Below are 23,785 nucleotides of genomic sequence, written 5' to 3'. Positions count from 1 at the left end.
TGCTGGTAGGAGAGAGGGAATCATTGCTTACTGCACAGGACCAAAAGAAGCTGCAGAAGGTTGTAAATCTAGTGAGCTCTATCTTGGGTAGTAGCTTACAAAGTACCCAGGACATCTTTAGGGAGTGGTGTCTCAGAAAGGCAGTGCCTATTATTAAGGACCCCCAGCACCCAGGGCATGCACTTTTCTCACTGTTACCATCAGGTAGGAGGTACAGAAGCCTGAAGGCATACACTCAGTGATTCAGGAACAGCTTCTTCACCTCTTCCATCGGTTCCTAAATGGACATTGAATCTTTAGACACTAACTCACTTTTTTTAATATATAGTATTTCTTTTTGCACATTTTTAAAAAATCTATTCAATATATGTAATTGATTTACTTGTTTATTTTTATTATTATTAATATTTTATTATTTTTTCTCTGCTAGATTATGTATTACATTGAACTGCTGCTGCTAAGTTAACAAATTTCACGTCACATGCAGGTGATAATAAACCTGATTCTGATTCTGAAATAGGGTTGAAAGGGACAATAAATCAGCCACAATGGAATTGCAGAGCTGACTTGATGGGCCATAGGAGCTAAATCTGCTCCGAGGTCTTATGGTCTATTATGGTGCTATAAAATAATCCCAATAATTTTCATCCACTTATTATTTCTCGCGAAGAGCCATGCGTGTATTTTCTGTAATCTCTGACTACTGCTGTGACACTTCTCTTCATCAAAAATTCAACCCTCCTTTCCACTTTCTACCACCTCCATCTCACCTATAAGGCCATAAGACATAGGAGCAGAATTAGGCCATTTGGCCCATTAAGTCTGCTCTGCCATTCAATCATGACTAATCCTTCTTCTCTCCTCAACTCCATTTTGCGGCCTTCTCCCCGTAACCTTTGATGCCATGTCCAATCAAGAACCTATCAATCTTTGCCTTAAATACACCCAATGACCTGGCCTTCACAGCTGCACGTGGCAACAAATTCCACAAATTCACCAACCTCTGGCTGAAGAAATTTCTCCACGTCTCTGTTTTGAATGGACAGCCCTCTATCCTGAGGCTGTGCCCTCTTGTCCTGGACTCTCCCACCATGGGAAACATCCTTTCCACATCTACTCTGTCTAAGCCTTTCAACATTCGAAAGCATTCCTCCTCATCCTTCTAAATTCAGAATCAGGTTTATTATCACTGGTATGTGTCATGAAATTTGTTATCTTAGCAGCAGCAGTTCAATGCAATATATAATATAGAAGTAGAAGAAAAAAATCAATAAGTCAAGTAAGAAATAATATATAAATAAACCAGTGTGTACTGACCCAGAGCCATCAAACGTTCCTTGTATGATAACCCTTTCAAAGAATCATCTTTCTGAACTCCTTTGGACCCCCTGCAATGCCAGCACATCTCTTCTAAGATGAGGAGCCCAAAACTGTTCACAATACTCAAGGTGAGGTCTCACCAGTGCCTTATAAAGCCTCAGCATCACATCCTTGCTCTTGTATTCTAGACCTCTTGAAATGAATGCTAACAGTGCATTTGCCTTCCTTGCCACTGACTCAGCCTGCAATTTAACCTTTAGGATGCTCTGCACAAGGACTCCCAAGTCCCTCTGCATTTCAGAATTTTGGATTTTCTCCCCATTTAGAAAATAATCCACACATTTATTTCTATTACCAAAGTGCATGATCATGCATTTTCCAACATTGTATTTCATTTGCCATTTTCTTGACCATTCTCCTAATCTGTCTAAGTCCTTCTGCATCCTACCTGTTTCCTCAACACTACCTGCCCCCCCACCAATCTTTGAATCATCTGCAAACTTGGCAACAAAGCCATCTATTTCATCTTCTAAATCATTTACATACAGCATGAAAATAAGTCATCCCAACTCTGACCCCTGCAGAACACCGCTAGTCATGGGCAGCCAACTGGACAGGGATCCTTCTATTCCCACTCGCCTTCTTCCAGTCTAGTCAATGCTCTAACCCCATTAATAACTTTCCTGTAATACCATGGATGCTCAACTTACCAACTGCGTGTCGTCTCTAGCTCTGTATGTAGTACATCGCGACACACCCATGATAACGACCTTGTTATTTTTGCACCTTTGCAAAATCTGCCTCCCAATCTGCTCCTCGGTATCTCTGCTGCTACCAGGGGGCCTATAGAATACCCCCAGTAGAGTAACTGCTCCTTTCCTGTTCCTGACTTCCACCCATACCGACTCATTACCCACCCTTTCTGCAGCTGTAATAGTATCCCTGACCAGTAATGCCACACCTCCTCTACTGTCCCGCCCCCCCCCCCATCCCTTTTAAAGCACTGAAATCCAGGAGTATTGAGATTCCGTTCCTGCCCTGGTACCAGCCAAGTCTCCGTAATGACCACTACAACATAATTCCAAGCTCTCAGTTCATCACCTTTGTTCCTGATGCTTCTTGCATTGAAGTACACACACTTTAGTCCTTCTACCTTACTACCTTTACACCCTTTATTCTGCTTCTCTTTCCTCAAAGCCTCTCTATATGTTAGATCTGGCTTTACTCCATGCACTTCTTTCACTGCTCTATCGCTCCAGGTCCCATCCCCCTCGCAAATTAGTTTAAACCTCCCTGAACCATGCTAGCAAACTTACCTGCAAGGATATTGCAACCCATCCAATCCGTACAGGTCCCACCTTCCCCAGAAGAGATCCCAATGATCCAAAAATCTAAAACCCTGCGCCCTGCACCAACTCCTCAGCCACGCATTCAACTGCCATCTCCTCCAATGCTTACCATCACTATCATGTAGCACTGGCAGCAATCCTGAGAACACCACCCTTGAGGTCCTGTTCTTCAGCCTTCTGCCTAGTTCCCGAAAGTCACACTTCAGGACCTCATTTCTCTTCTTGCCTATGTCATTGGTACCAACATGTATCATGACTTCTGGTTGCTTTTCATCTCAAACCAAGATGTTGTGCACTCGATCAGAGACATCCCAGACCCTGGCACCCGGGAGGCAACAAACCATGTGGGTATCCTTCTCACGTCCACAAAATCTCCCCTCTGCTCCCCTGACTATAGAGTCCCAATGACAACAGCTCTCCTCTTCTCCGTCCCATCCTTCCGCACCACAGGGTCAGACTCAGTGCCAGAGGCCCTGCCACCTGAATCTTGAATAATGGAACAACATTAGCTACTCACAGACCCTCTGGGGCCTCACCTGTGGCTAGAGAGGACATGAATATGGCTCCAGCAAACTCATCCATGGCCTTTCTCAATAACCTGGGGTATGTCACATCAGGCTCTGGGGATTTATCCAAATAAGATGAAGCACTTAATTGTAAATAGAATATATTATCCAACAATTTAACCATTTCACCTTATTAAAATACTATCGACATAGGAACTAGAACAATACAGCATACAAACAGGTCATTTGGCCTATTGTAACATACACAAAATTGCTGGAGGAACTCAGCAGACCAGGCAGCACCTATGGAAAAAAGTAGTTAACGTTTTTGCCAAAAGCCTTTGGCAGGACTGGAGAAAAAAAAAGCTGAAGAGTATATTTAAAAGCTGGGGGAAGGGGAGAGAGAAACTCCAGGTGATAGGTGAAACCTGGAGGGGGAGGGATGAAGTAAAGAACTGGGAGGTTGATTGGTGAAAGAGACGGAAGGCCATGGAAGAAAAAAAGGAAGGGAGTGGGAGGAGCACCAGAGGATGGATAAGTACATAAGGAGAGAGGGAAAAGGAGTTGGAAAATGGTGAAGGGTGGGGTGTGGGGGCATTAACAGAAGTTTGAGAAATCAATGTTTATGTCATCAGGTTGGAGGCTACCCAAACAGAATATAAGGTGTTGTTCCTCTAACCTATGTTGGAAAAAGAGAGAGAGAGAGAGATACCACTTCTACCTCTTCCAACGATTCTGAGTGAGGCACAGAGAGATCTGTATTTACTGACAATTACCTTCATTGTTCAAACTAACAAGTACGTGAATTCATACACTAAATACCTTGTGCGCACACCTGACTCTCCTGGATAGTCAAAGAATAGCAAAGATATTACCCGGGCGGAGGAATTTACACTGGCCAGGTGTTCCTTGATCCTCGTGGTCCCGATTCACGCAGGGTTCTTCTCGCTTGTATCTGCAATGGTTATTCTTCAAAGTTACCGCCACCAGCACACACAAAGCATCCACTTTTATATCCATTTCTTATCAATTCAAATGTCGCATTCCTGTGTCACAGGTCATGTGTCTGGCCTTTAACACCTGGTCATTGGCTCTGATCCAAAGCAGCATACTTTGAGCATTACTGTCCTCTTCCCATCAAGGGACAGATGCTGACTCATGGCTTTCTGTTCTCAGTCAGCAATGAGCTCGCATCACCTCAGGCATTCACAATCCTGCATGTTATAGCCAACCAAAGAACACCTCACAAATAACTCATTTGGAAATGACCTCCAGTCCAGCAGATTACCTGAAGAGTCTTTGTGCCTTCTTTAAAACACTAATCAAGCCCAGCATGACAAGCTCACAAAATGAAGAATAGAGTGTCTTCACAAAGTGGCAGCCTCCAAGCACACGGCAAGAACAAAGACCGCTTCCACAGTCCTTGTCTCCTATACCACCACCAACCTTATTGGCCATTGTCTCCTATACCATCACCAACCTTATCAGCTCTGGGGATCTCCCATCCACTGCCACCAACCTCATAGTTCCCACACCCCGCACTTCCCGTTTCTACCTCCTACCCAAAATCCACAAACCTGCCTGTCCAGGTAGACCTATTGTCTCAGCTTACTCCTGCCCCACTGAACTCATTTCTGCATACCTTGACACTGTCTTATCTCCCCTTGTTCAATCTCTTCCACCTATGTTCGTGACACTTCTCATGCTTTGAATTTTTTCAAGTTCCCTGGCCCCCACTGCCTTATTTTCACCATGGACATCCAGCCCCTATATACCTCCATCCCCCACCAGGACGGTCTCGAAGCTCTTCGCTTCTTTTTGGATTCCAGACCTAACCAATTCCCCTCTACCACCACTCTCCTCCGTCTAGTGGAATTAGTTCTTACTCTCAATAATTTCTCCTTTGGCTCCTCCCACTTCCTCCAAACCAAGGGTGTAGCCATGGGCACCTGTATGGGTCCCAGTTATGTCTGCCTTTTTGTTGGCTTTGTGGAACAGTCCATGTTCCAAGAATATATCTGTCCCACTCTTTTCCTTTGCTACCTCGACGACTGCACTGGCACTGCCTCCTGCACGCATGCTGAGCTCGTTGATTTCATTAACTTTGCCTCCAACTTTCACCCTGCCAACAAATTTACCTGGTCCATTTCCGATACCTTCCTCCCATTTCTTGATTTTTCTGTCTCCATCTCTGGAGACGGATTATCTACTGATATCTACTATAAGCCTACAGACTCTCACAGCTACCTGGACTATTCCTCTTCCCACCCTGTCTCTTGCAAAAATGCTATCCCCTTCTCACAATTCCTCCGTCTGTGCCGCATCTGCTCTCAGGATGAGGCTTTTCATTCCAGGATGAAGGAGAGGTCTTCCTTTTTTAAACAAAGGGGCTTCCCTTCTTCCACCATCAACTCTGTTTTCAAATGCATCTCTCCCATTTCCCACACATCTGCTCTCACCCCATCCGCCCGCCACCCCACTCGGGTTAGGGTTCCCCTTGTCCACCAGCCTCCAGGTCCAATGTATAATTCTCCGTAACTTCCGCCACCTCCAACGGGATCCTACTACTAAGTACATCTTTCCCTCCCCCCCCCCTTTCCGCTTTCTGCAGGGATCCCTTTCTACACGACATCCTTGTCCACTCGTTTCCCCCCCCCCCCCCATCCCTTCCCACCAATCTCCCTCCTGGCACTTATCCTTGTAAGCGGAACAAGTGCTACACCTCCCCTTACACCTCCTCCCCCACCACCATACAGGGCCCCAGACAGTCCTTCCAGGTGAGGCGACACTTCACCTGTGAGTTGGCTGGTGTGGTATAGTGCGTCTAGTGCTCCTGGTGTGGCCTTTTATATATTGGTGAGACCCGACACAGACTGGGAGACCGTTTCGCTGAACACCTATGCTCGGTCTGCCAGAGAAAGCAGGATCTCCCAGTGGCCACACATTTTAATTCCATGTCCCATTCCCATTCTGATATGTCCATCCATGGCCTCCTCTACTGTCAAGATGAATCCAAACTCAGGTTGGAGGAACAACACCTTATATACCGGCTGGGTAGCCTCCAACCTGATGGCATGAACATTGACTTCTCTAAGTTCCGTTAATGCCCCTCCTCCCCTTCTTACCCCATCCCCGACATATTTAGTTGTTTCCTCTTCTCCATCTCCCTCTGGTGCTTCCCCCCTCCCTTCTTTCTCCCAAGGCCTCCCGTCCCATGGTCCTTTCCCTTCTCCAACTCTGTATCACTTTTGCCAATCACCTTTCCAGCTCTTAGCTTCATCCCACCCCCTCTGGTCTTCTCCTATCATTTCGCATCTCCCCCTCCCCCACCACTTTCAAATCTCTTACTATCAGTTAATCCTGACGAAGGGTCTCGGCACGAAACCTCGACAGTGCTTCTCCTTATAGATACTGCCTGGCCTGCTGTGTTCCACCAGCATTTTGTGTGTGTTGTTTGAATTTCCAGCATCTACAGATTTCCTCGTGTTTCCACTGTCCTTGATTCATTTGAATTCACTGATTTGAAGATAGTCATTCTTTCTGGCCAACACCTAATTATAGCCTCATCATGACAGTGGATGGATATTTTGGAATGGGAATGGGAAGTGAAATTAAAATGGGTGGCCACTGGGAGATCCTACTTGCTCTGGTAAACAGAGCATAGGTGCTTGGCGAAGTGGTCTCCCAGTCTACGTCAGGCCTCACCGGGAGAACCAGACACATTACATGACTCCAACAGACTCACAGGTGAAGTGTCGCCACACTTAGAAGGACTGTTTAGGGCCCTGAATGGTAGTGAGGAAGGAGGTGTAGGGGCAGGGGCAGCACTTGTTTTGCTTGCAAGGGTAAGCAAAGACGGACATCAGAGGTATGAATGGACAAGGGAGTCACGTAGGACAAGGGGATCCCTGCAGAAAGTGAGGAGGGAGGGAATGCTTGGTGGTGGGATCCCGTTGGAGGTGGCAGAAGTTTCGAAGAAATATGTGCTGGATGCGGAGGCTGGTGGGGTGGTAGGTGAGAACCAGGAACTCTATCCCTGGTAGGGTGGTGGGAGGATCTGATAAGAGCAGACATGCATAAAATGGAAGAGATGTGGTTGAGGGCCGCCTTGATGGTGGAGGAAGGGAAGCCCCTTTCTTTGAAAAAGGAGCACATCTCCTTGGTTCTGGAATGAAAAGACGGATTCTGAGAGCAGATGTGGAGGCGGAGGAGTTGAGAGAAGGAAATGATGTTCTTACAAGTAGCAGGGTGGGATGAGGTGTAGTTCAGGTAGCTGTGAGAGTCTGGGGATTTGTAATAGACATCGGTGGATAAGCTGTCTCCAGAGATAGAGACAGTCAGATCGAGAAAGGGAAGGGAGGTGTCAGAAATGGATCAGGTGAATTTGAGGGCGTTGTGGAAGTAGGAGGCAGAGTGGATGAAATTGGCGAGTTCTGCATGGGTCCAGGAAGCACCGATGCAGTCATTGATGTAGCGTAGGAAAAGTGCGGGATAGTTACCAGTGTAGGCTTGGAACATAGACTGTACCATATAGCTGACAAACAGGCAGGCACAGCTGGAACTCATGCTACACCTTTTGTTTGAAGGAAGAGGGAGGAGCCAAAGGATAAGTTATTAAGAGTGAGGACAAGTTCCGCCAGATGGAGGAGAGTGGTGGTGGAGGGAAACTGGTTGGGTCTGGTGTCCAGAAAGAAACAAGGCAGATGGAGTTTAATGCTGAGAAGTGTGAGGTTCTGGCAGATGGAGTTTAATGCTGAGAAGTGTGAGGTTCTGGCAGATGGAGTTTAATGCTGAGAAGTGTGAGGTTCTGGCAGATGGAGTTTAATGCTGAGAAGTGTGAGGTTCTGGCAGATGGAGTTTAATGCTGAGAAGTGTGAGGTTCTGGCAGATGGAGTTTAATGCTGAGAAGTGTGAGGTTCTGGCAGATGGAGTTTAATGCTGAGAAGTGTGAGGTTCTGGCAGATGGAGTTTAAAGCTGAGAAGTGTGAGGTTCTACATTTTGGCAGGAATAATCCAAATAGAACATACAGAGTAAATGGTAGGGCATTGAGGAATGCAGAGGAACATAGAGATCTAGGAATAACTGTGCATAGTTCCCTGAAAGTGGAGTCTCATGTAGATAGGGTGGTGAAGAGGGCTTTTGGAATGCTGGCCTTTATAAATCAAAGCATTGAGTACAGAAGTTGGGATGTAATGCTAAAGTTGTACAAGGCATTGGTAAGGCAAAATTTGGAATATTGTGTGCAGTTCTGGTCACCAAATTATAGGAAAGATATCAATAAATTAGAGAGAGTGCAGAGACGATTTACTAGGATGTTACCTGGGTTTCAGCAATTAAGTTACAGAGAAAGGTTGAACAAGTTAGGTCTCTATTCATTGGAGGTTGAGGGGGGATTTGATCGAGGTATTTAAAATTTTGAGAGGGATAGATAGAGTTGACGTGAACAGGCTGTTTCCATTGAGAGTAGGGGAGATTCAAACTAGAGGACATGATTTGAGAGTTAGGGGGCAGAAGTTTAAGGGAAACACGAGGGGGTATTTCTTTACTCAAAGAGTGATAGCTGTGTGGAATGAGCTTCCTGTAGAAGTAGTAGAGGCCAGTTCAGTTGTGTCATTTAAGGTAAAATTGGATAGGTATATGGACAGGAAAGGAGTGGAGGGTTATGGGCTGAGTGTGGGTAGGTGGGACTAGGTGAGATTAAGGGTTCGGCACGGACTAGGAGGGCCAAGATGGCCTGTTTCCGTGCTGTGATTGTTATATGGATATATGGTTATAAACGGAGAGCTTTGAGGCTTTCCTGGTGGGGGATGAAGGTGTATAGGGAGTGGACATCCAGAGTGAAAATAAGATGATGGGGGCCAGGGAACTTGAAATCCTTGAAAAGATCCAGAGCGTGTGAAGTGTCCTGGATGTAGGTCATAAGGGACCAAACCGGGGGGATGAAACAGAGTCGAGGTATGCAGATGTGAGTTTAGTGGGGCGTGAACAAGCTGGAACAATGGGTCTACCTGCAAGCAAGTTTGTGGATCTTGGGTAGAAATGGGAAGTATGGGGTGTAGGAACTATGAGGTGGATGGGAGTCAATAAAGTTGGTGAAGGTGTGGGAGGCAATGGCCCGGTGCTCCTGGTGTAGCCTCCTGTATATCAATAAGACCTGACATAGATTGGGAGACCAGTTCACCAAGCATCTACGCTCTGTCCACCACAGGATCTCCCAGTGGCCATCCATTTTAATTCCACTTCCCATTCCCATACGTCCATCCATGGCTTCCTCCACTGTTATGATGGGGCCACACTTAGGTTGGAGGAACAACGCCTTATATTCTGTTATGGATAGCCTCTAATCTGATGGATTTCTCAAACTTCCAGTAATGTCCCCCCTCCCCTTCACCATTTCCTGTCCCCTTTTCCCTCTCTCTCCTCATTTCACCTCCCTCTGGTGCTCCTACCCCCTTTTTCTTTCTTCCACGACCTTCTGTCTCTTTCACCAATCAACTTCCCAGCTCTTTACTTCATCCCTCCCTTTCAGGTTTCACCTATCTCCTGGTGTTTCTCTCTCCCCTCCCTTAGCAGGAAGATGGGGTAAATCTACTCCTCAGCTTTTTTTCTCCAGTCCTGCCGAAGGGTTTCAGCCTGAAACATTGACTGTACTTTTTTCCCGGCCTGCTGAGTTCCTCCAGCATTTTGTGTGTGTTACTCGAATTTCCAGCATCTGCAGATTTTCTTGTTTGTGCTTTGGCCCATTGTACCTGCATCACATAAGACCAGATACTATTTATTACATTCCTACAGGAATTGATTGATTTGTTGTGGAAAAGAAGTTGCCAAGGAAATAAATGGTAAATAGGACTGATGGGAGTCCATTCAAGAGAGCATAGAATCTGGATCAAGTGGCCTATAATTTGTAAGAAAAAAGTTCAGAGGGAAACACAAAGGTCGAGTAGCCAGGAATAAAATAATATTTTATTCTTTACAAAAGTGAAAAGTAAGGCTGCACAATTCTAATATTTACAAATGACATATTTCAAACATAGTCATGCACTTCCAGAATTTAAAAAAAATTATTAATTTTAATATGTGTTTTGGATTGGATGAGCTTTCACCCAAATGATTTACCACCACTTGTAATCATGCTATGCTTTGATAAAAGGATGTAAAAGAATAGTCATGTTTGTAGTCCAGTGTTTAAACCAGCAAAAAAAAACACCATTCTGACTGGAATTCTAATTTCCAATTAATAATCCTTTTTGATATACAGTGATGCATATGTAACAGCTAAATTACCTTAGATATATATTTTATCTTTCACAAAAGTATATCAAAGTTTGTACAGTTCTTAAAGATGATTATTTTTCTACCAGCTTAAATCTGTTAGTATCTCATGTAATTTCAAAGTTAAAAAATTAAGTTCCATTGGAAATATTTAGCTCTGTCTTAAAGGCATAAATATGCATTCATGTGGGATACCTTTTCTAATAAACTTAAAGAACAAAAAATAGTACAGTTAGTAAAGTGCTTAATAAAGCAGTAATGGAATTGGTACTTTAAATGTATTGATACAAGGAAAACCATTACTAAATTCCATCCCATTTTCTAAGGTTTCTGGTTAGAATTCTGTTGTCAAGGCATTGAAACAAATTTTAAAGAAACATTGAAACTGTTTATAGCAAAATAATTTGCTTCTTTGTATAAAGCATCTATACATGTTGTAATACATCTGAAGCATAAAGGCACAGTTCCAAGGTCTGCAATTAGTTAGAATTGGATTTTCCACCTTCTCAAAGCCAATTGTGCTTAAAATTAGTTACATGGCTACATAATCAAACAATCTGATTTGATCTCTTCTGATCTGACATTATGGTTTTGTTATATGGTAAGTGCATCATATTCTGAATTGGCACATGGAATTTTTATGTCTGCAGTCCAATCGTCCAAGTCTCTAGCCTAGTAGTTCGGTAATTTAACTCCTCTATTAATGTTCTCATTCTTTTTTCAAGAGATTAATGTAGCCTGTGTTCAAGAATGAAGTAGCTTTGTTATTTCATGATTTATATCCCTAATATATCATGAATTATTTATAGTGACACTCCAATCACAATTATTTATCGTGTTTAAATTAGAAGTACAAAGTTATCATGACCATTGTAGGCTGAATTTTTTATTTCTTGAAAGAGACCACATACAGATAGACAATGGTATTCCATTGGAATGGTCTTGCTTTTTAAAACATTGAGAAGGTGCAATGGTTAAAACTGAAAGTAACTTCTCTTCATCTATCCTTCTTGACAGGTTTCTTAAGAAATAGATCACTTCCTGATGAGATGATTGGCAGGTGATTATCCATGTGGTAACTGATCAGATGATTGATGCTGTCAAATATGTGGTCCTTGGTTCTCACCTTAATAAGAAAGAGAAGGTAGTAAACGTGATAAACTAAATAAAAAATAATCTCATGTAAAATTCAATATAGTTTAAATAAGAAATCCTTCAGATCTCAATGAGGATAACCAAAATGATTAACTATTATTGTCACCATTACTTTTTGAGGAATCTTGCTGTAAATCTTAGCCTTAGTTGTTAAAAAAGTGCTTTCCTGGCATATATGATGAATAAACTCTTCTTGGGCTTCCAGCTGGGTTCAGGTATTAATTATAATGACGTTTTGATGACAAACTCCACCATCTTCATTAGGGATGATGCTTGGTCATGTTTAGTCCAGTGGTATTTATACCCCTGTAGTCCATCCGTCCTGATTGGTTAGTCCTCATCCAATCAGGCTTCTGCTTTCCCACCTTATTTACAATCAAATTCTAGTTCATACTTAGAGCGAGACCTTCATCTTTGTTAAAATTATTTTCCTCTAGTTTTATTTCAATAGCTTCCTTTACCAAAAGCCATTAACACAGCACAATAGTTTTGTGCAGTTTAAGTGAATTCTAAGGCCATAGCGAATGCAATGCTCTGTTACTGCCAATTTCTTGGGGTACACCTCCTGACGCAGGTTTCCTCTGTATGTCTCACCTGGCTGATATACTCTGTTCTGCGTTCACAGGCGAAGAAAAGCAATCCTTATGGAAAAACCAGGAAACCTAACCATGAGGAACAACCACCCGTCTTCCCTATGTGTCCACGGTTTATGGAGGATCACCAGGATCCTGAAGAAATACCAGATTAATATCATCCACAAACTCGTAAGAAAGTTCAAATCACAGCTTATGCGGGTCAAAGAGGACTTGGGACTCAGGACAGCTGACCTTTACAGGATTCCTTGTGAATGTGGAGCAGTGTATAGTAGCACAGTGGAAACCCGCACTGAGGAGCACAGGAAGTGTATCTGATGGGGTTACCCGGAAAAATCGATGGTAGCAGAACACTGCATTCGTAATGGCCATAGGATTGACTTCAATGCCACAAAACTACTGTGTCATGCCAATGGCTTTTGGGACAACCTGGTAAAGGAAACCATTGAAATAAGAGGAAAAAACAATTAACAAAGATGGAGGAATTTGATTTCAAACCAAATGAGAGAGCGGAAACCTAATTGGATGAGGACTAACCAATCAGGATTGTTGGAACCAGGGGACTAGACATACCCAGGCATCATCCCTGATTAAGTGGCACAGTTTGTCATCAAAATATTGATTAAAATTTTAACATGCAAGTGGATTGGGAAAATCAGGTCGGCATTGGATCTCAAGAGAGAGAATTTGTAGAATGTCTACGAGATGGCTTTTTAGACCAGCTTGTTGTTGAGCCCACTAGGGGATCAGCTGTACTGGATTGGGTATTGTGTAATGAACCAGAGGTGATTAGAGAGATGAAAGTGAAGGAACCCTTAGAAGGCAGTGATCACAACATGATTGAGTTCACTGTGAAATTTGAGAAAGAGAAGCCGAAATCCGATGTCGGTATTTCAGTGGAGTAAAGGAAATTACAGTGGCATGAGAGAGGAACTGGCCAAGGTTGACTGGAAAGGGACACTAGCGGGAAGAACGGCGGAGCAGCAGTGGCTGGAGTTTATGCGTCAAGTGAGGAAGGTGCAAGACAGATATATTCCAGAGAAAAAGAAATTTTCGAATGGAAAAAGGATGCAACCGTGGCTGACAAGAGAAGTCAAAACCAATGTAAAAGCAAAGCAGAGGGCATACAAGGAAGCAAAACTTAGTGGGAAGACAGAGGATTGGGAAGTTTTTAAAAGCTTACAAAAGGAAACTAAGAAGGTCATTAAGAAGGATAAGATGAACTATGAAAGGAAGCTAGCAAATAATATCAAAGAGGATACTAAAAGCTTTTTCAAGTATATAAAGAGTAAAAGACAGGTGAGAGTAGATATACAACCGATAGAAAATGATGCTGAAGAAATTGTAATGGGAGATAAGGAGAAGGCGGAGGAACTGAACGAGCATTTTGCATCAGTCTTCACTGAGGAAGACTTCAGCAATATACCGGACATTCAGGGGTGTCAGGGAAGAGAAATATGCACAGTCACAATTACGACAGAGAAAGTATTCAGGAAGCTGAATAGTCTCAGGTACAATTATGACAGAGAAAGTACTCAGATAGATAAATCTCCTGGACCAGATGGAATGCACTCTTGTGTTCTGAAGGAAGTAGTGGTGGAGATTGCGGAGGCATTAGCAATGATCTTTCAGAAGTCGATAGATTCTGGCCTGGTTCCAGAGGACTGGAAGATTGTAAATGTCACTCCGCTATTTAAGAAGGGGGCAAGGAAGCAAAAAGGAAATTATAGACCTGTTAGCTTGACATCAGTGGTTGGGAAGTTGTTGGAGTTGATTGTCAAGGATGAGGTTATAGAGTACCTGGAGGCATATGACAAGATAGGCAGAACTCAGCATAGTTTCCTTAAAGGAAAATCCTGCCTGACAAACCTATTGCAATTTTTTGAGGAAATTACAAGTAGGCTAGACAAGGGAGATGCAGTGGATGTTGTGTATTTGGATTTTCAGAAGGCCTTTGACAAGGTGCTGCACATGAGGCTGCTAAACAAGATAAGAGCCCATGGAATTACAGGAAAGTTACATATGTGGATTGGCGGGAAACAGAGAGTGGGAATAAAGGGATCCCATTCTGGTTGGCTGCCGGTTACCAGTGGTGTTCTGCAGGGGTCTGTGTTGGGGCCGCTTCTTTTTACGTTGTATATCAATGATTTGGATTATGGCTTTGTGGCTAAGTTTGCTGATGATACAAAGATAGGTGGAGGGGCCGGTAGTGCTGAGGAAACAGAGAATCTGCAGAGAGACTTGGATAGATTGGGAGAATGGGCAAAGAAGTGGCAAATAAATTACAATGTTGGAAAGTGTATGGTCATGCACGTTGGTAGAAGAAATAAATGGGTAGACTATTATCTAAATGGGGAGAGAATTCAAAGTTCTGAGAGGCAATGGGACTTGGGCGTTCTCGTGCAGGATACCCTTAAGGTTAACCTCCAGGTTGAGTTGGTGGTGAAGAAGGCAAATGCAATGTTGGCATTCATTTCCAGAGTCATTCATTTCAATGTTGGCATTCTTTACAATCGAAGCAAGAGGCTGAGAGTGGAAGACTGAAGCATCACTGAGGGAAGGTTGTTTTTCTTTTCTTTAACTGATTGTGGAAAAGAGGCACTACTGCGCAGGCGCGTAACGTAGCGCGCCAAGGTTTAAAAGGGAGACTGCCATATACAGCAGCCAGTTCTGGTAAGTTTCTGTTTTTCTTTTTTTGAGTTCAGACTAGAGAATATGCCAGGCAGGATGATGGAATGCTCCTCGTGCAGGATGTGGGAAGTCAGGGAGACCTCTGGTGCTCCTGCAACGATACCTGCAAGAAGTGTATCCAGATGCAGCTACTAACAGACCGCGTTAGGGAACTGGAGCAGGAGCTGGATGACCTCTGGATCATTCGGGAGACTGAGCAGTTTATAGATAGTAGCTTTCAGGAGGTAGTTACACCTAAGGTACAGGGCACAGGTAACTGGGTTACAGTCAGGTGAGGGAAGGGGAAAGGGCAGGTAGTGCAGGGTTCCCCTGTGGGCATTCCCCTCTAGAACAAGTATACCGATCTGGATACTTCTGGGGGGGTTGGTGGCTTACTGGGGACAAGCTGCAGCAGCCGGATCTCTGGCACTGAGTCTGGTTCTGCAGTGCAGAAGGGAGGGAAGAAGAGGAGAGCGGTAGTGATAGGGGACTCTATAGTCAGGGATCCAGACAAGAGATTCTGTGGTCGTGGCAGAGACTCCCGGATGGTTTGTTGCCTCCCGGGTGCCAGGGTCAGGGAGGTCTCTGATTGCGTGCACAGCATTCTAAAGTGAAAGGGTGATCAGCCAGGTGTCGTGGTACACATTGGTACCAATGACATAGGTAGAAAGAGTCAGGAGGACCTGAAGAGTGAGTACAGAGAACTTGGTAGGAAGTTGAAAAACAGGGCCTCGAGGGTATTAATCTCCGGATTGCTGCTTGTGCCACGTGAGGGTAAGATGTACACATGGCTGAGAAACTGGTGTAGGGGGCAGGGTTTCAGATTTCTAGATCATTGGGGACCTCTTCTGGTGCAGATGGGACCTGTACAAGAGAGACGGGTTACACCTGAACTACAGGGAGACCAATATACTTGCAGGGAGGTTTGCTAGTGTTATTGGGGAGGGTTTAAACTAGATATGTAGGGGGATGGGAACCAGAGTGCCAGAGTAGATAGTGGAACGGGGGTAAAAGTAAATGGTGTTAGTAATTCATGCAAAGTCACAAATAGTAAGGTTGTGTGTGGTGGTAATAATCTTCTGAGGTGTGTATATTACAATGCGAGGAGTATTGTGGGAAAGGCAGATGAGCTGAGGGCCTGCATTGACACATGGAATTATGACATCATAGCCATTACTGAAACTTGGCTACAGGAGGGGCAGGACTGGCAGCTCAATGTTCAGGGTTCCGATATTCAGGCATGATAGAGGCAGAGGGATGAAGTTGGCTTTGCTAGTCAGGCAAAATATTACAGCAGTGCTTTGGCAGGACAAATTAGAGAGCTTGTCTACTGAGGACATATGGGTGGAGCTGAGAAACAGGAAAGGTATGACCACATTAATAGGATTGTATTATAGACCACCCAATAGTCAGCGAGAATTGGAGGAGCAAATCTGCAGAGAGATAAAAGGAGACAGAAAGTTGTGATTGTAGGGGATTTTAATTTTCCACACATTGATTGGGACTCTCATACTGTTAAAGGTCTAGATGGGTTAGAGTTTGTGAAATGTCTTCAGGTAAGTTTTCTAAAGCAATATATAGATGTACCAACTAGGGAGGATGCAATATTAGATCTCCTATTAGGAAATGAGTTAGGGCAGGTGACGCAAGTGTGTGTAGGGGAACACTTTGGTTCCAGTGATCATAACGTCATGAGTTCCAACTTGATCATGGATAAAAATAGATCTGGTCCTCAGATTGAAGTACTAAACTGGAAAAAGGCCAAATTTGAAGAAATGAGATAGGATCTAAAAACCTGGGACAGGTTGTTCTCTGGCAAGGATGTGATTGGCCTTCAACGGAGAAATTTTGATAGTGCAGAGTTTGTATGTTCCTGTCAGGTTTAAAGGCAAAATGAGTAAGAATAAGGAAACTTGGTTCTTGAGGGATATTGGAACTCTGATAAAGAAGAGAGAGATGTATAACATGTATAGGCAACAGGGAGGAAATAAGATGCTTGAGCTGTATAAAAAGAGTAAGAAAATACTTAAGAAATAAATCAGGAAAGCTAAAAGAAGACTGCTTTACTGCTTTGGCAGTAAAGGTGAAGGATAATTCTAAGAGCTTCTACAGGTATTTTAAGAGCAAAAGGATATTAAGGGATAAAATTGGTCCTCTTGAAGATCAGAGTGGTTGGCTATGTATGGAACCAAAAGAAATGGGAAAGATATTAAATGGGTTTTTTGCATCTGTATTTACTAAGTAAACTGGAATGGAGTCTATGGAAACAAGGCAAACAAATAGGGAGGTCATGGAACTTATAGAGATTAAAGAGGAGGAGGTGCTTGCTGTCTTGAGGCAAATCAGAGTAGATAAATCCCCAGGACCTGACAGGGTATTCCCTCTGACCTTGAAGGAGACTAGTGTTGAAATTGCAGGGGCCCTGGCAGAAATACTTAAAATGTCGATATCCACGGGTCAGGTGCCAGAGGATTGGAGGATAGCTCATGAGGTTCCATTGTTTAAAAAAGGCTCAAAAAGTAAGCCAGGAAATTATAGGCCGGTACGTTTGACATCGGTAGTAGGTAAATTATTGGAAGGAATACTAAGAAATTGGATCTACAAGTATTTGGACAGACGGACTTATCAGAAACAGTCAGCAATGCTTTGTGCGTGGTAGGTCATGTTTAACCAATCTATTAGAGTTTTTCGAGGAAGTTACCAGGAAAGTGGATGTTGTATACATGGATTTTAGTAAGGCCTTTGACAAGGTCCCGCATGGGAGGTTAGCCAGGAAGATTCAGTCGCTAGGTATACATGGAGAGGTAGCAAATTGGATTAGACATTGGCTGAATGGAGGAAGCCAGAGAGTGGTAGTGGAGGATTGCTACTCTGAGTGGAGGCCTGTGACTAGTGGTGTGCCACAGGGATCAGTGCTGAGTCCATTGTTATTAATCATCTATATCAATGATCTGGATGATAATGTGGCAAATTGGATCAACAAATTTGCTGATGATACAAAGATTGGAGGTGCAGTGGACAGTGAGGAAGATTTTCAAAGCTTGCAGAGGGATTTTCAACATCTTTTCAACATAATTGTATAAGGGCTAAGAGTGTTGTAAAGACAAGCCTGAAGGCTTTGTGTGTTAATGCAAGGAGCATTCGTAACAAGATGGATGAATTGAATGTGCAGATAGTTATTAATGAATATGATATAGTTGGGATCACAGAGTCATGGCTCCAGGGTGACCAAGGATGGGAGCTCAACATCCAGGGATATTCAATATTCAGGAGGGATAGACAGGAAAGAAAAGGAGGTGGGGTAGCATTGCTGGTTAGAGAGGAGATTAACACAATAGAAAGGAAGGACATTAGCATGGAGGATGTGTAATCGATTTTGGTAGAGCTGCATAACACTAAGGGGCAGAAAATGCTGGTGGGAGTTGTGTACAGGCCACCTAACAGTAGTAGTGAGGTTGGGGATGGCATTAAACAGGAAATTAGAAATGCGTGCAATAAAGGAACAGTAGTTATAATGGGTGACTTCCATCTACATATAGATTGAGTGAACAAAATTGGTAAGGGTGCTGAGGAAGAGGATTTCTGAACCAACATGTCAACGGACCAACTAGAGAGCAGGCCATTCTAGATTGGGTATTGAGCAATGAGGAAGGGTTAGTTAGCAATCTTGTTGTGCGAGGCCCCTTGGGTAAGAGTGACCATAATCTGGTAGAATTCTTCATTAAGATGGAGATTGACATAGTTAATTCAGAAACAAAGGTTCTGAACTTAAAGAAGGGTAACTTTGAAGGTATGAGACGTGAATTAGCTAAGATAGACTGGCAAATGATACTTAAAGGGTTGATAGAGGATATGCAATGGCAAGCATTTAAAGATCGCATGGACGTATTACAATTGTTCATCCCAGTTTGGCAAAAGAATAAACCAGGGAGGGTAGTGCTGACAAGGGAGATTAGGGATAGTATCAAGTCCAAAGAAGAAATGTATACATTAGCCAGAAAAAGCGGCACACCTGAGGACTGGGAGAAATTCAGAGACCAGCAGAGGAGGACAAAGGACTTAATTAGGAAAGGGAAAAAATATTATGAGAGAAAGCTGGCAGGGAACATAAAAACTGACTGTAAAAGCTTTTATAGATATGTGAAAAGAAAAAGGTTGGTCAAGACAAATGTAAGTCCCTTACAGTCAGAAACAGATGAATTGATCATAGGGAACAAGGACATGGCAGACCAATTGAATAACTACTTTGGTTCTGTCTTCACTGAGGAGGATTTAAATAATCTTCCGGAAATGGTAGGGGACTGAGGGTCTAGTGAGATGGAGGAACTGAGGGAAATACATGTTAATAGGGAAGTGGTGTTAGGTAAATTGAAGGGATTAAAGGCAGATAAATCCCCAGGGCCACATGGTCTGCATCCCAGACTGCTTAAGGAAGTTGTCCAAGAAATAGTGGATGCATTAGTGATAATTTTTCAAAACTCCTTAGATTCTGGATTAGTTCCTGAGGATTGGAGGGTGGCTAATGTAATCCCACTTTTTAAAAAAGGTGGGAGAGAAAAACCGGGGTATTATAGACCGTTTAGTCTGACATCGATGGTGGGGAAAATGCTAGAGTTGGTTATCAAAGATGTGATAACAGCACATTTGGAAAGAGGTGAAATCATCTTACAAAGTCAGCATGGATTTGTGAAAGGAAAATCATGTCTGACAAATCTTATAGAATTTTTTGAAGATGTAACTAGTAAAGTGGATAGGGGAGAGCCAGTGGATGTGGTATATTTAGATTTTCAAAAGGCTTTTGACAAGGTCCCACACAGGAGATTAGTGTGCAAACTTAAAGCACATGGTATTGGGGGTATGGTATTGATGTGGATAGAGAATTGGTTGGCAGACAGGAAGCAAAGAGTGGGAGTAAACGGGACCTTTTCAGAATGGCAGGCAGTGACTAGTGGGGTACCGCAAGGCTCAGTGCTGGGACCCCAGTTGTTTACAATATATATTAATGATTTAGACAAGGGAATTAAATGCAGCATCTCCAAGTTTGCGGATGACACAAAGCTTGGCGGCGTTGTTAGCTGTGAGGAGGATGCTAAGAGGATGCAGGGTGACTTGGATAGGTTAGGTGAGTGGGCAAAGTCATGGCAGATGCAATTTAATGTGGATAAATGTGAGGTTATCTACTTTGGTTGCAAGAACAGGAAAACAGATTATCATCTGAATGGTGGCCAATTAGGAAAAGGGGAGGTGCAACGAGACCTGGGTGTCATTGTACACTAGTCATTGAAGGTGAGCATGCAGGTACAGCAGGCGGTGAAAAAGGCAAATGTTATGTTGGCATTCATAGCAAAAGGATTTAAGTACAGGAGCAGAGAGGTTCTACTGCAGTTGTACAAGGCCTTGGTGAGACCACAGCTGGAGTACTGTGTGCAGTTTTGGTCCCCTAATCTGAGGAAAGACATTCTTGCCATAGAGGGAGTACAGAGAGGGTTCACCAGATTGATTCCTGGGACGGCAGGACTTTCATATGAAGGAAGACTGGATCGACTAGGCTTATACTCACTGGAATTTAGAAGATTGAGTGGGGATCTTATTGAAACATATAAAATTCTAAAGGGATTGGACAGGCTAGATGCAGGAAGATTGTTTCCGATGTTGGGGAAGTCCAGAACAAGGGATTACAGTTTAAGGATAAAGGGGAAGCCTTTTAAGACCGAGATGAGGAAAAACTTCTTCACACAGAGAATGGTGAATCTGTGGAATTCTCTGTCACAGGAAACAGTTGAGGCCAGTTCATTGGCTATATTTAAGAGGGTGTTAGATATGGCCCTTGTGGCTAAAGGGATCGGGGGTATGGAGAAAAAGCAAGTACAGGGTTCTGAGTTGGATGATCAGCCATGATCATGCTGAATGGCGGTGCAGGCTCAAAGGGCCGAATGGCCTACTACTGCACCTATTTTCTATGTTTCTATTTGGACCAGTTGGAGAAATGGGCTGAAAAATGGCAGATAGAGTTTAATACGAACAAGTGTGAGGTATTGCACTTTGGAAGGTCAAACCAAGGTAGAACATACAAGGTAAATGGTAGGACACTGAGGAGTGTAGTAGAACAGAGGGATCTGGGATTACAGATACATAGTTCCCTAAAAGTGGCGTCACAGGTGGATAGGGTCATAAAGAGAGCTTTTGCTACATTGGCCTTTATAAATCAAAGTATTGAGTATAAGAGTTGGAATGTAATGGTGAGGTTCTATAAGACATTGGTGAGACCGAATTTGGAGTATTGTGTGCAGTTTTGGTCACCTAATTACAAGAAGGATATTAATAAGGTTGAAAGAGTGCAGAGAAGGTTTACAAGGATGTTACTGGGACTTGGGAAACTGAGTCACAGAGAAAGGTTGAATAGGTTAGGACTTTATTCCCTGAAGCGTAGGAGAATAAGGGGCGATTTGATAGAGGTGTATAAAATTATTATGGGTATAGATAGAGTGAATGCAAGCAGGCTTTTTCCACTGAGGCCAGGGGAGAAAAAAAACAGAGGTTATGGGTTAAGGGTGAAGGGGGAAAAGTTCAAAGGGAACATTGTGGGGGCTTCTTCATGCAGAGAGTGGTGGCAGTGTGGAATGAGCTGCCTGATGAAGTGGTGAATGTGGGCTCACTTTTGACATTCAAGAAAAACTTGGACAGGTATATGCATGAGAGGGGTTTGGAGGGATGTGGCTCAGCTGCAGGTCAGTGGGACTAGGCGGAAAAATGGCCTGTTTTTGTGCTGTAATGTTCTGTGGTTCTAGGAATAGAGTATAGGAGCAGGGATGTGATATTGAGGCTTTATAAGGCACTGGTAAGACCTCACTTGGAATACTGTGCACAGTTTTGGGCTCCTTATTTAAGAAAGGATATGCTGACATTGGAGAGGGTTCAGAAAAAATTCACTAGAATGATTCCGGGAATGAGAGGGTTAACATATGAGGAACGTTGGATGTCTCTTGGACTGTACTCCTTGGAGCTTAGAAGAATGAAGGGGGATCTCATAGAAACATTTCGAATGTTGAAAGGCATGGACAGAGTGGACAAAGTTTTTTCCCACGATGGGGGAGTCTAGTACGCGAGGACATGAATTGAGGAATGCAGGGCGCCCATTCAGAATGGAGATGCAAAATTTTTTTTTTAGCCAGAGGGTGGTGAATCTGTGGAATTTGTTGCCACGGGCCACAGTGGAGGCCGGGTCATTGAGTGTATTTAAGGCAGAGATTGACAGGTATCTGAGTAGTCAGGGCATCAAAGGTTATGGTGAGAAGGCGGGGGAATGGGACTAAAGAGGAGATTGGATGAGCTCATGATGAAATGGCAGAGCAGACACGATGGGCTGAATGGTCAACTTTTGCTCCTTTGTCTTATGGTCTAAAATCAATATCTGTACCCTGCTGGAAGCCCGAGAAGTGTTTATTCACCTTTCGTTGTTGTTTGTCCTGCATTTTAATAGCAACTACACTTAATATACCTCATATGATGTAAAATAACTTGTCCAATAAGCCAGTCAGAAGTTAGTGCTTGCTAAAAAGGTACTTGTCAATGAAAGTCACTTCTTCTTGGATGTTACTCATACCTCTTTTCACTTGACATTGACACATCAGTCCTAATGCTGCGGCTTTTGGGAACCTCAAAATAACAACCAACTCAGCAATGCCTTAGGGACAGATCTAATACCTTCTACCACCCTAACACTAAACGTTTAAGAATTAGACAGGAACTTGCAAAGAATGATTGATAAAGTCCGTTAGCTGGTGGGCTTCAACTCAAAGTAGTGATTCACTTAAGAAGGTTAATTTTGAAGGACGCATATAACAGGATCCTTGGCTGTGTAGACAAACAGAGGGATCTTGGGGTCTACATCCAGAGATCCCTCAGACTTGTTGGACAAGTTGACAGGGTTGTTAACAAAGTGTATGTTGTGTTGGCCTTCATTATTCAAGAGTCGCAAGGTAATGTTGCAGCTCTATAAAACTTCGGTAAAACCACATTTGGAATATTGTGTTCAGTTCTGGTCACCTCATTATAGAAAGAATGTAAAAGTTTAGAAAGGATGCAAAGTAGATTTACCAGTTTGCTGTCTGAATTAGAGAGCATATCCTATGAAACAGATTGAGTAAATTTGGGCTTTTCTCTTTGGTCCGATGGAGGATGAGAGGTGACTTGATCAAGGAGTACAAGATAATAAGAGGCATAGATTGAGTGGATAGTCAGAGACTTTACCCAGGATGGAAATGACTAATACCAGTGGGCCTAATGTTAAAGTGACTGGAGGAAAGTGCAAGGGGTTATCAAAGGTAATTTCTTTACATAGAGAGTGGTGGGTGTGTGGAATGCCCTGCCATGGGTAGTGGAAGAGACAGCTGCATTAAGGGCATTTAGAAAGCTCTTAGATAGGTACGTGGATTATCGAACTACACTTAATATACCTCATATGTTGTGTTACAGAAAACTGGAGGGCTATGTAGCAGTGAAGGGTTTGATTGATCTTAGAGTATGTTAACAGATCAGCACAACATTGTGGGCTGAAGGGCCATGCTATTCTTTTGTGATCTATTTTTCATATTTATGTAAAGTGAATCTAGCTAGTGAGAGGATTTTAAAAGTGGGTTTAGGAGAGTTTAGGGCCAGAATGCTGCTGTTAGAGTAAGGGGATTAAAGAACCCTTGTTGACAAGGAACAGCAAAAAGAAGAATGCATGGCAGTACTTCTACTAACTTAAGAGTTTGCAGAGATTCAGCATGACATCTAAAACTTTGACAAACTTCTATAGCTATTGTTAGGAATGTGCCACAACTCAGGGGCTGAAGGGTACAAAGTCACCCCCTCCTTTTTGAGAATCGCAAGATCGCTATTAATTCGGGTCTGGGACCCAGGAAATGAGAGAGAGAT

The 23,785-nt window shown here is 43.2% G+C and overlaps 1 protein-coding gene across 6 annotated transcripts in view; it reads right to left on the bottom strand.

Annotated features, from left to right (window-relative positions):
- Window positions 1-10,120: 10,120 nt before the first annotated feature.
- Window positions 10,121-23,785, bottom strand: part of LOC132382386 (SHC-transforming protein 1-like) — a 210,744-nt gene continuing 197,079 nt past the window's right edge. For all 6 annotated transcript variants that reach the window (XM_059952522.1, XM_059952521.1, XM_059952525.1 and 3 more), the window contains one exon: window positions 10,121-11,574. In XM_059952522.1, the coding sequence (XP_059808505.1) occupies window positions 11,446-11,574 (129 nt within the window). In that variant the 3' untranslated portion in view covers window positions 10,121-11,445. The remainder of the gene's footprint in view (window positions 11,575-23,785) is intronic.

This window comes from Hypanus sabinus, chromosome 28 (genome assembly GCF_030144855.1).
Source record: "Hypanus sabinus isolate sHypSab1 chromosome 28, sHypSab1.hap1, whole genome shotgun sequence".
NCBI lineage: Eukaryota > Metazoa > Chordata > Chondrichthyes > Myliobatiformes > Dasyatidae > Hypanus > Hypanus sabinus.
The sequence above is the reverse complement of the archived record's forward strand: the minus strand, read 5'-3'. Positions and strand labels throughout refer to the sequence as shown.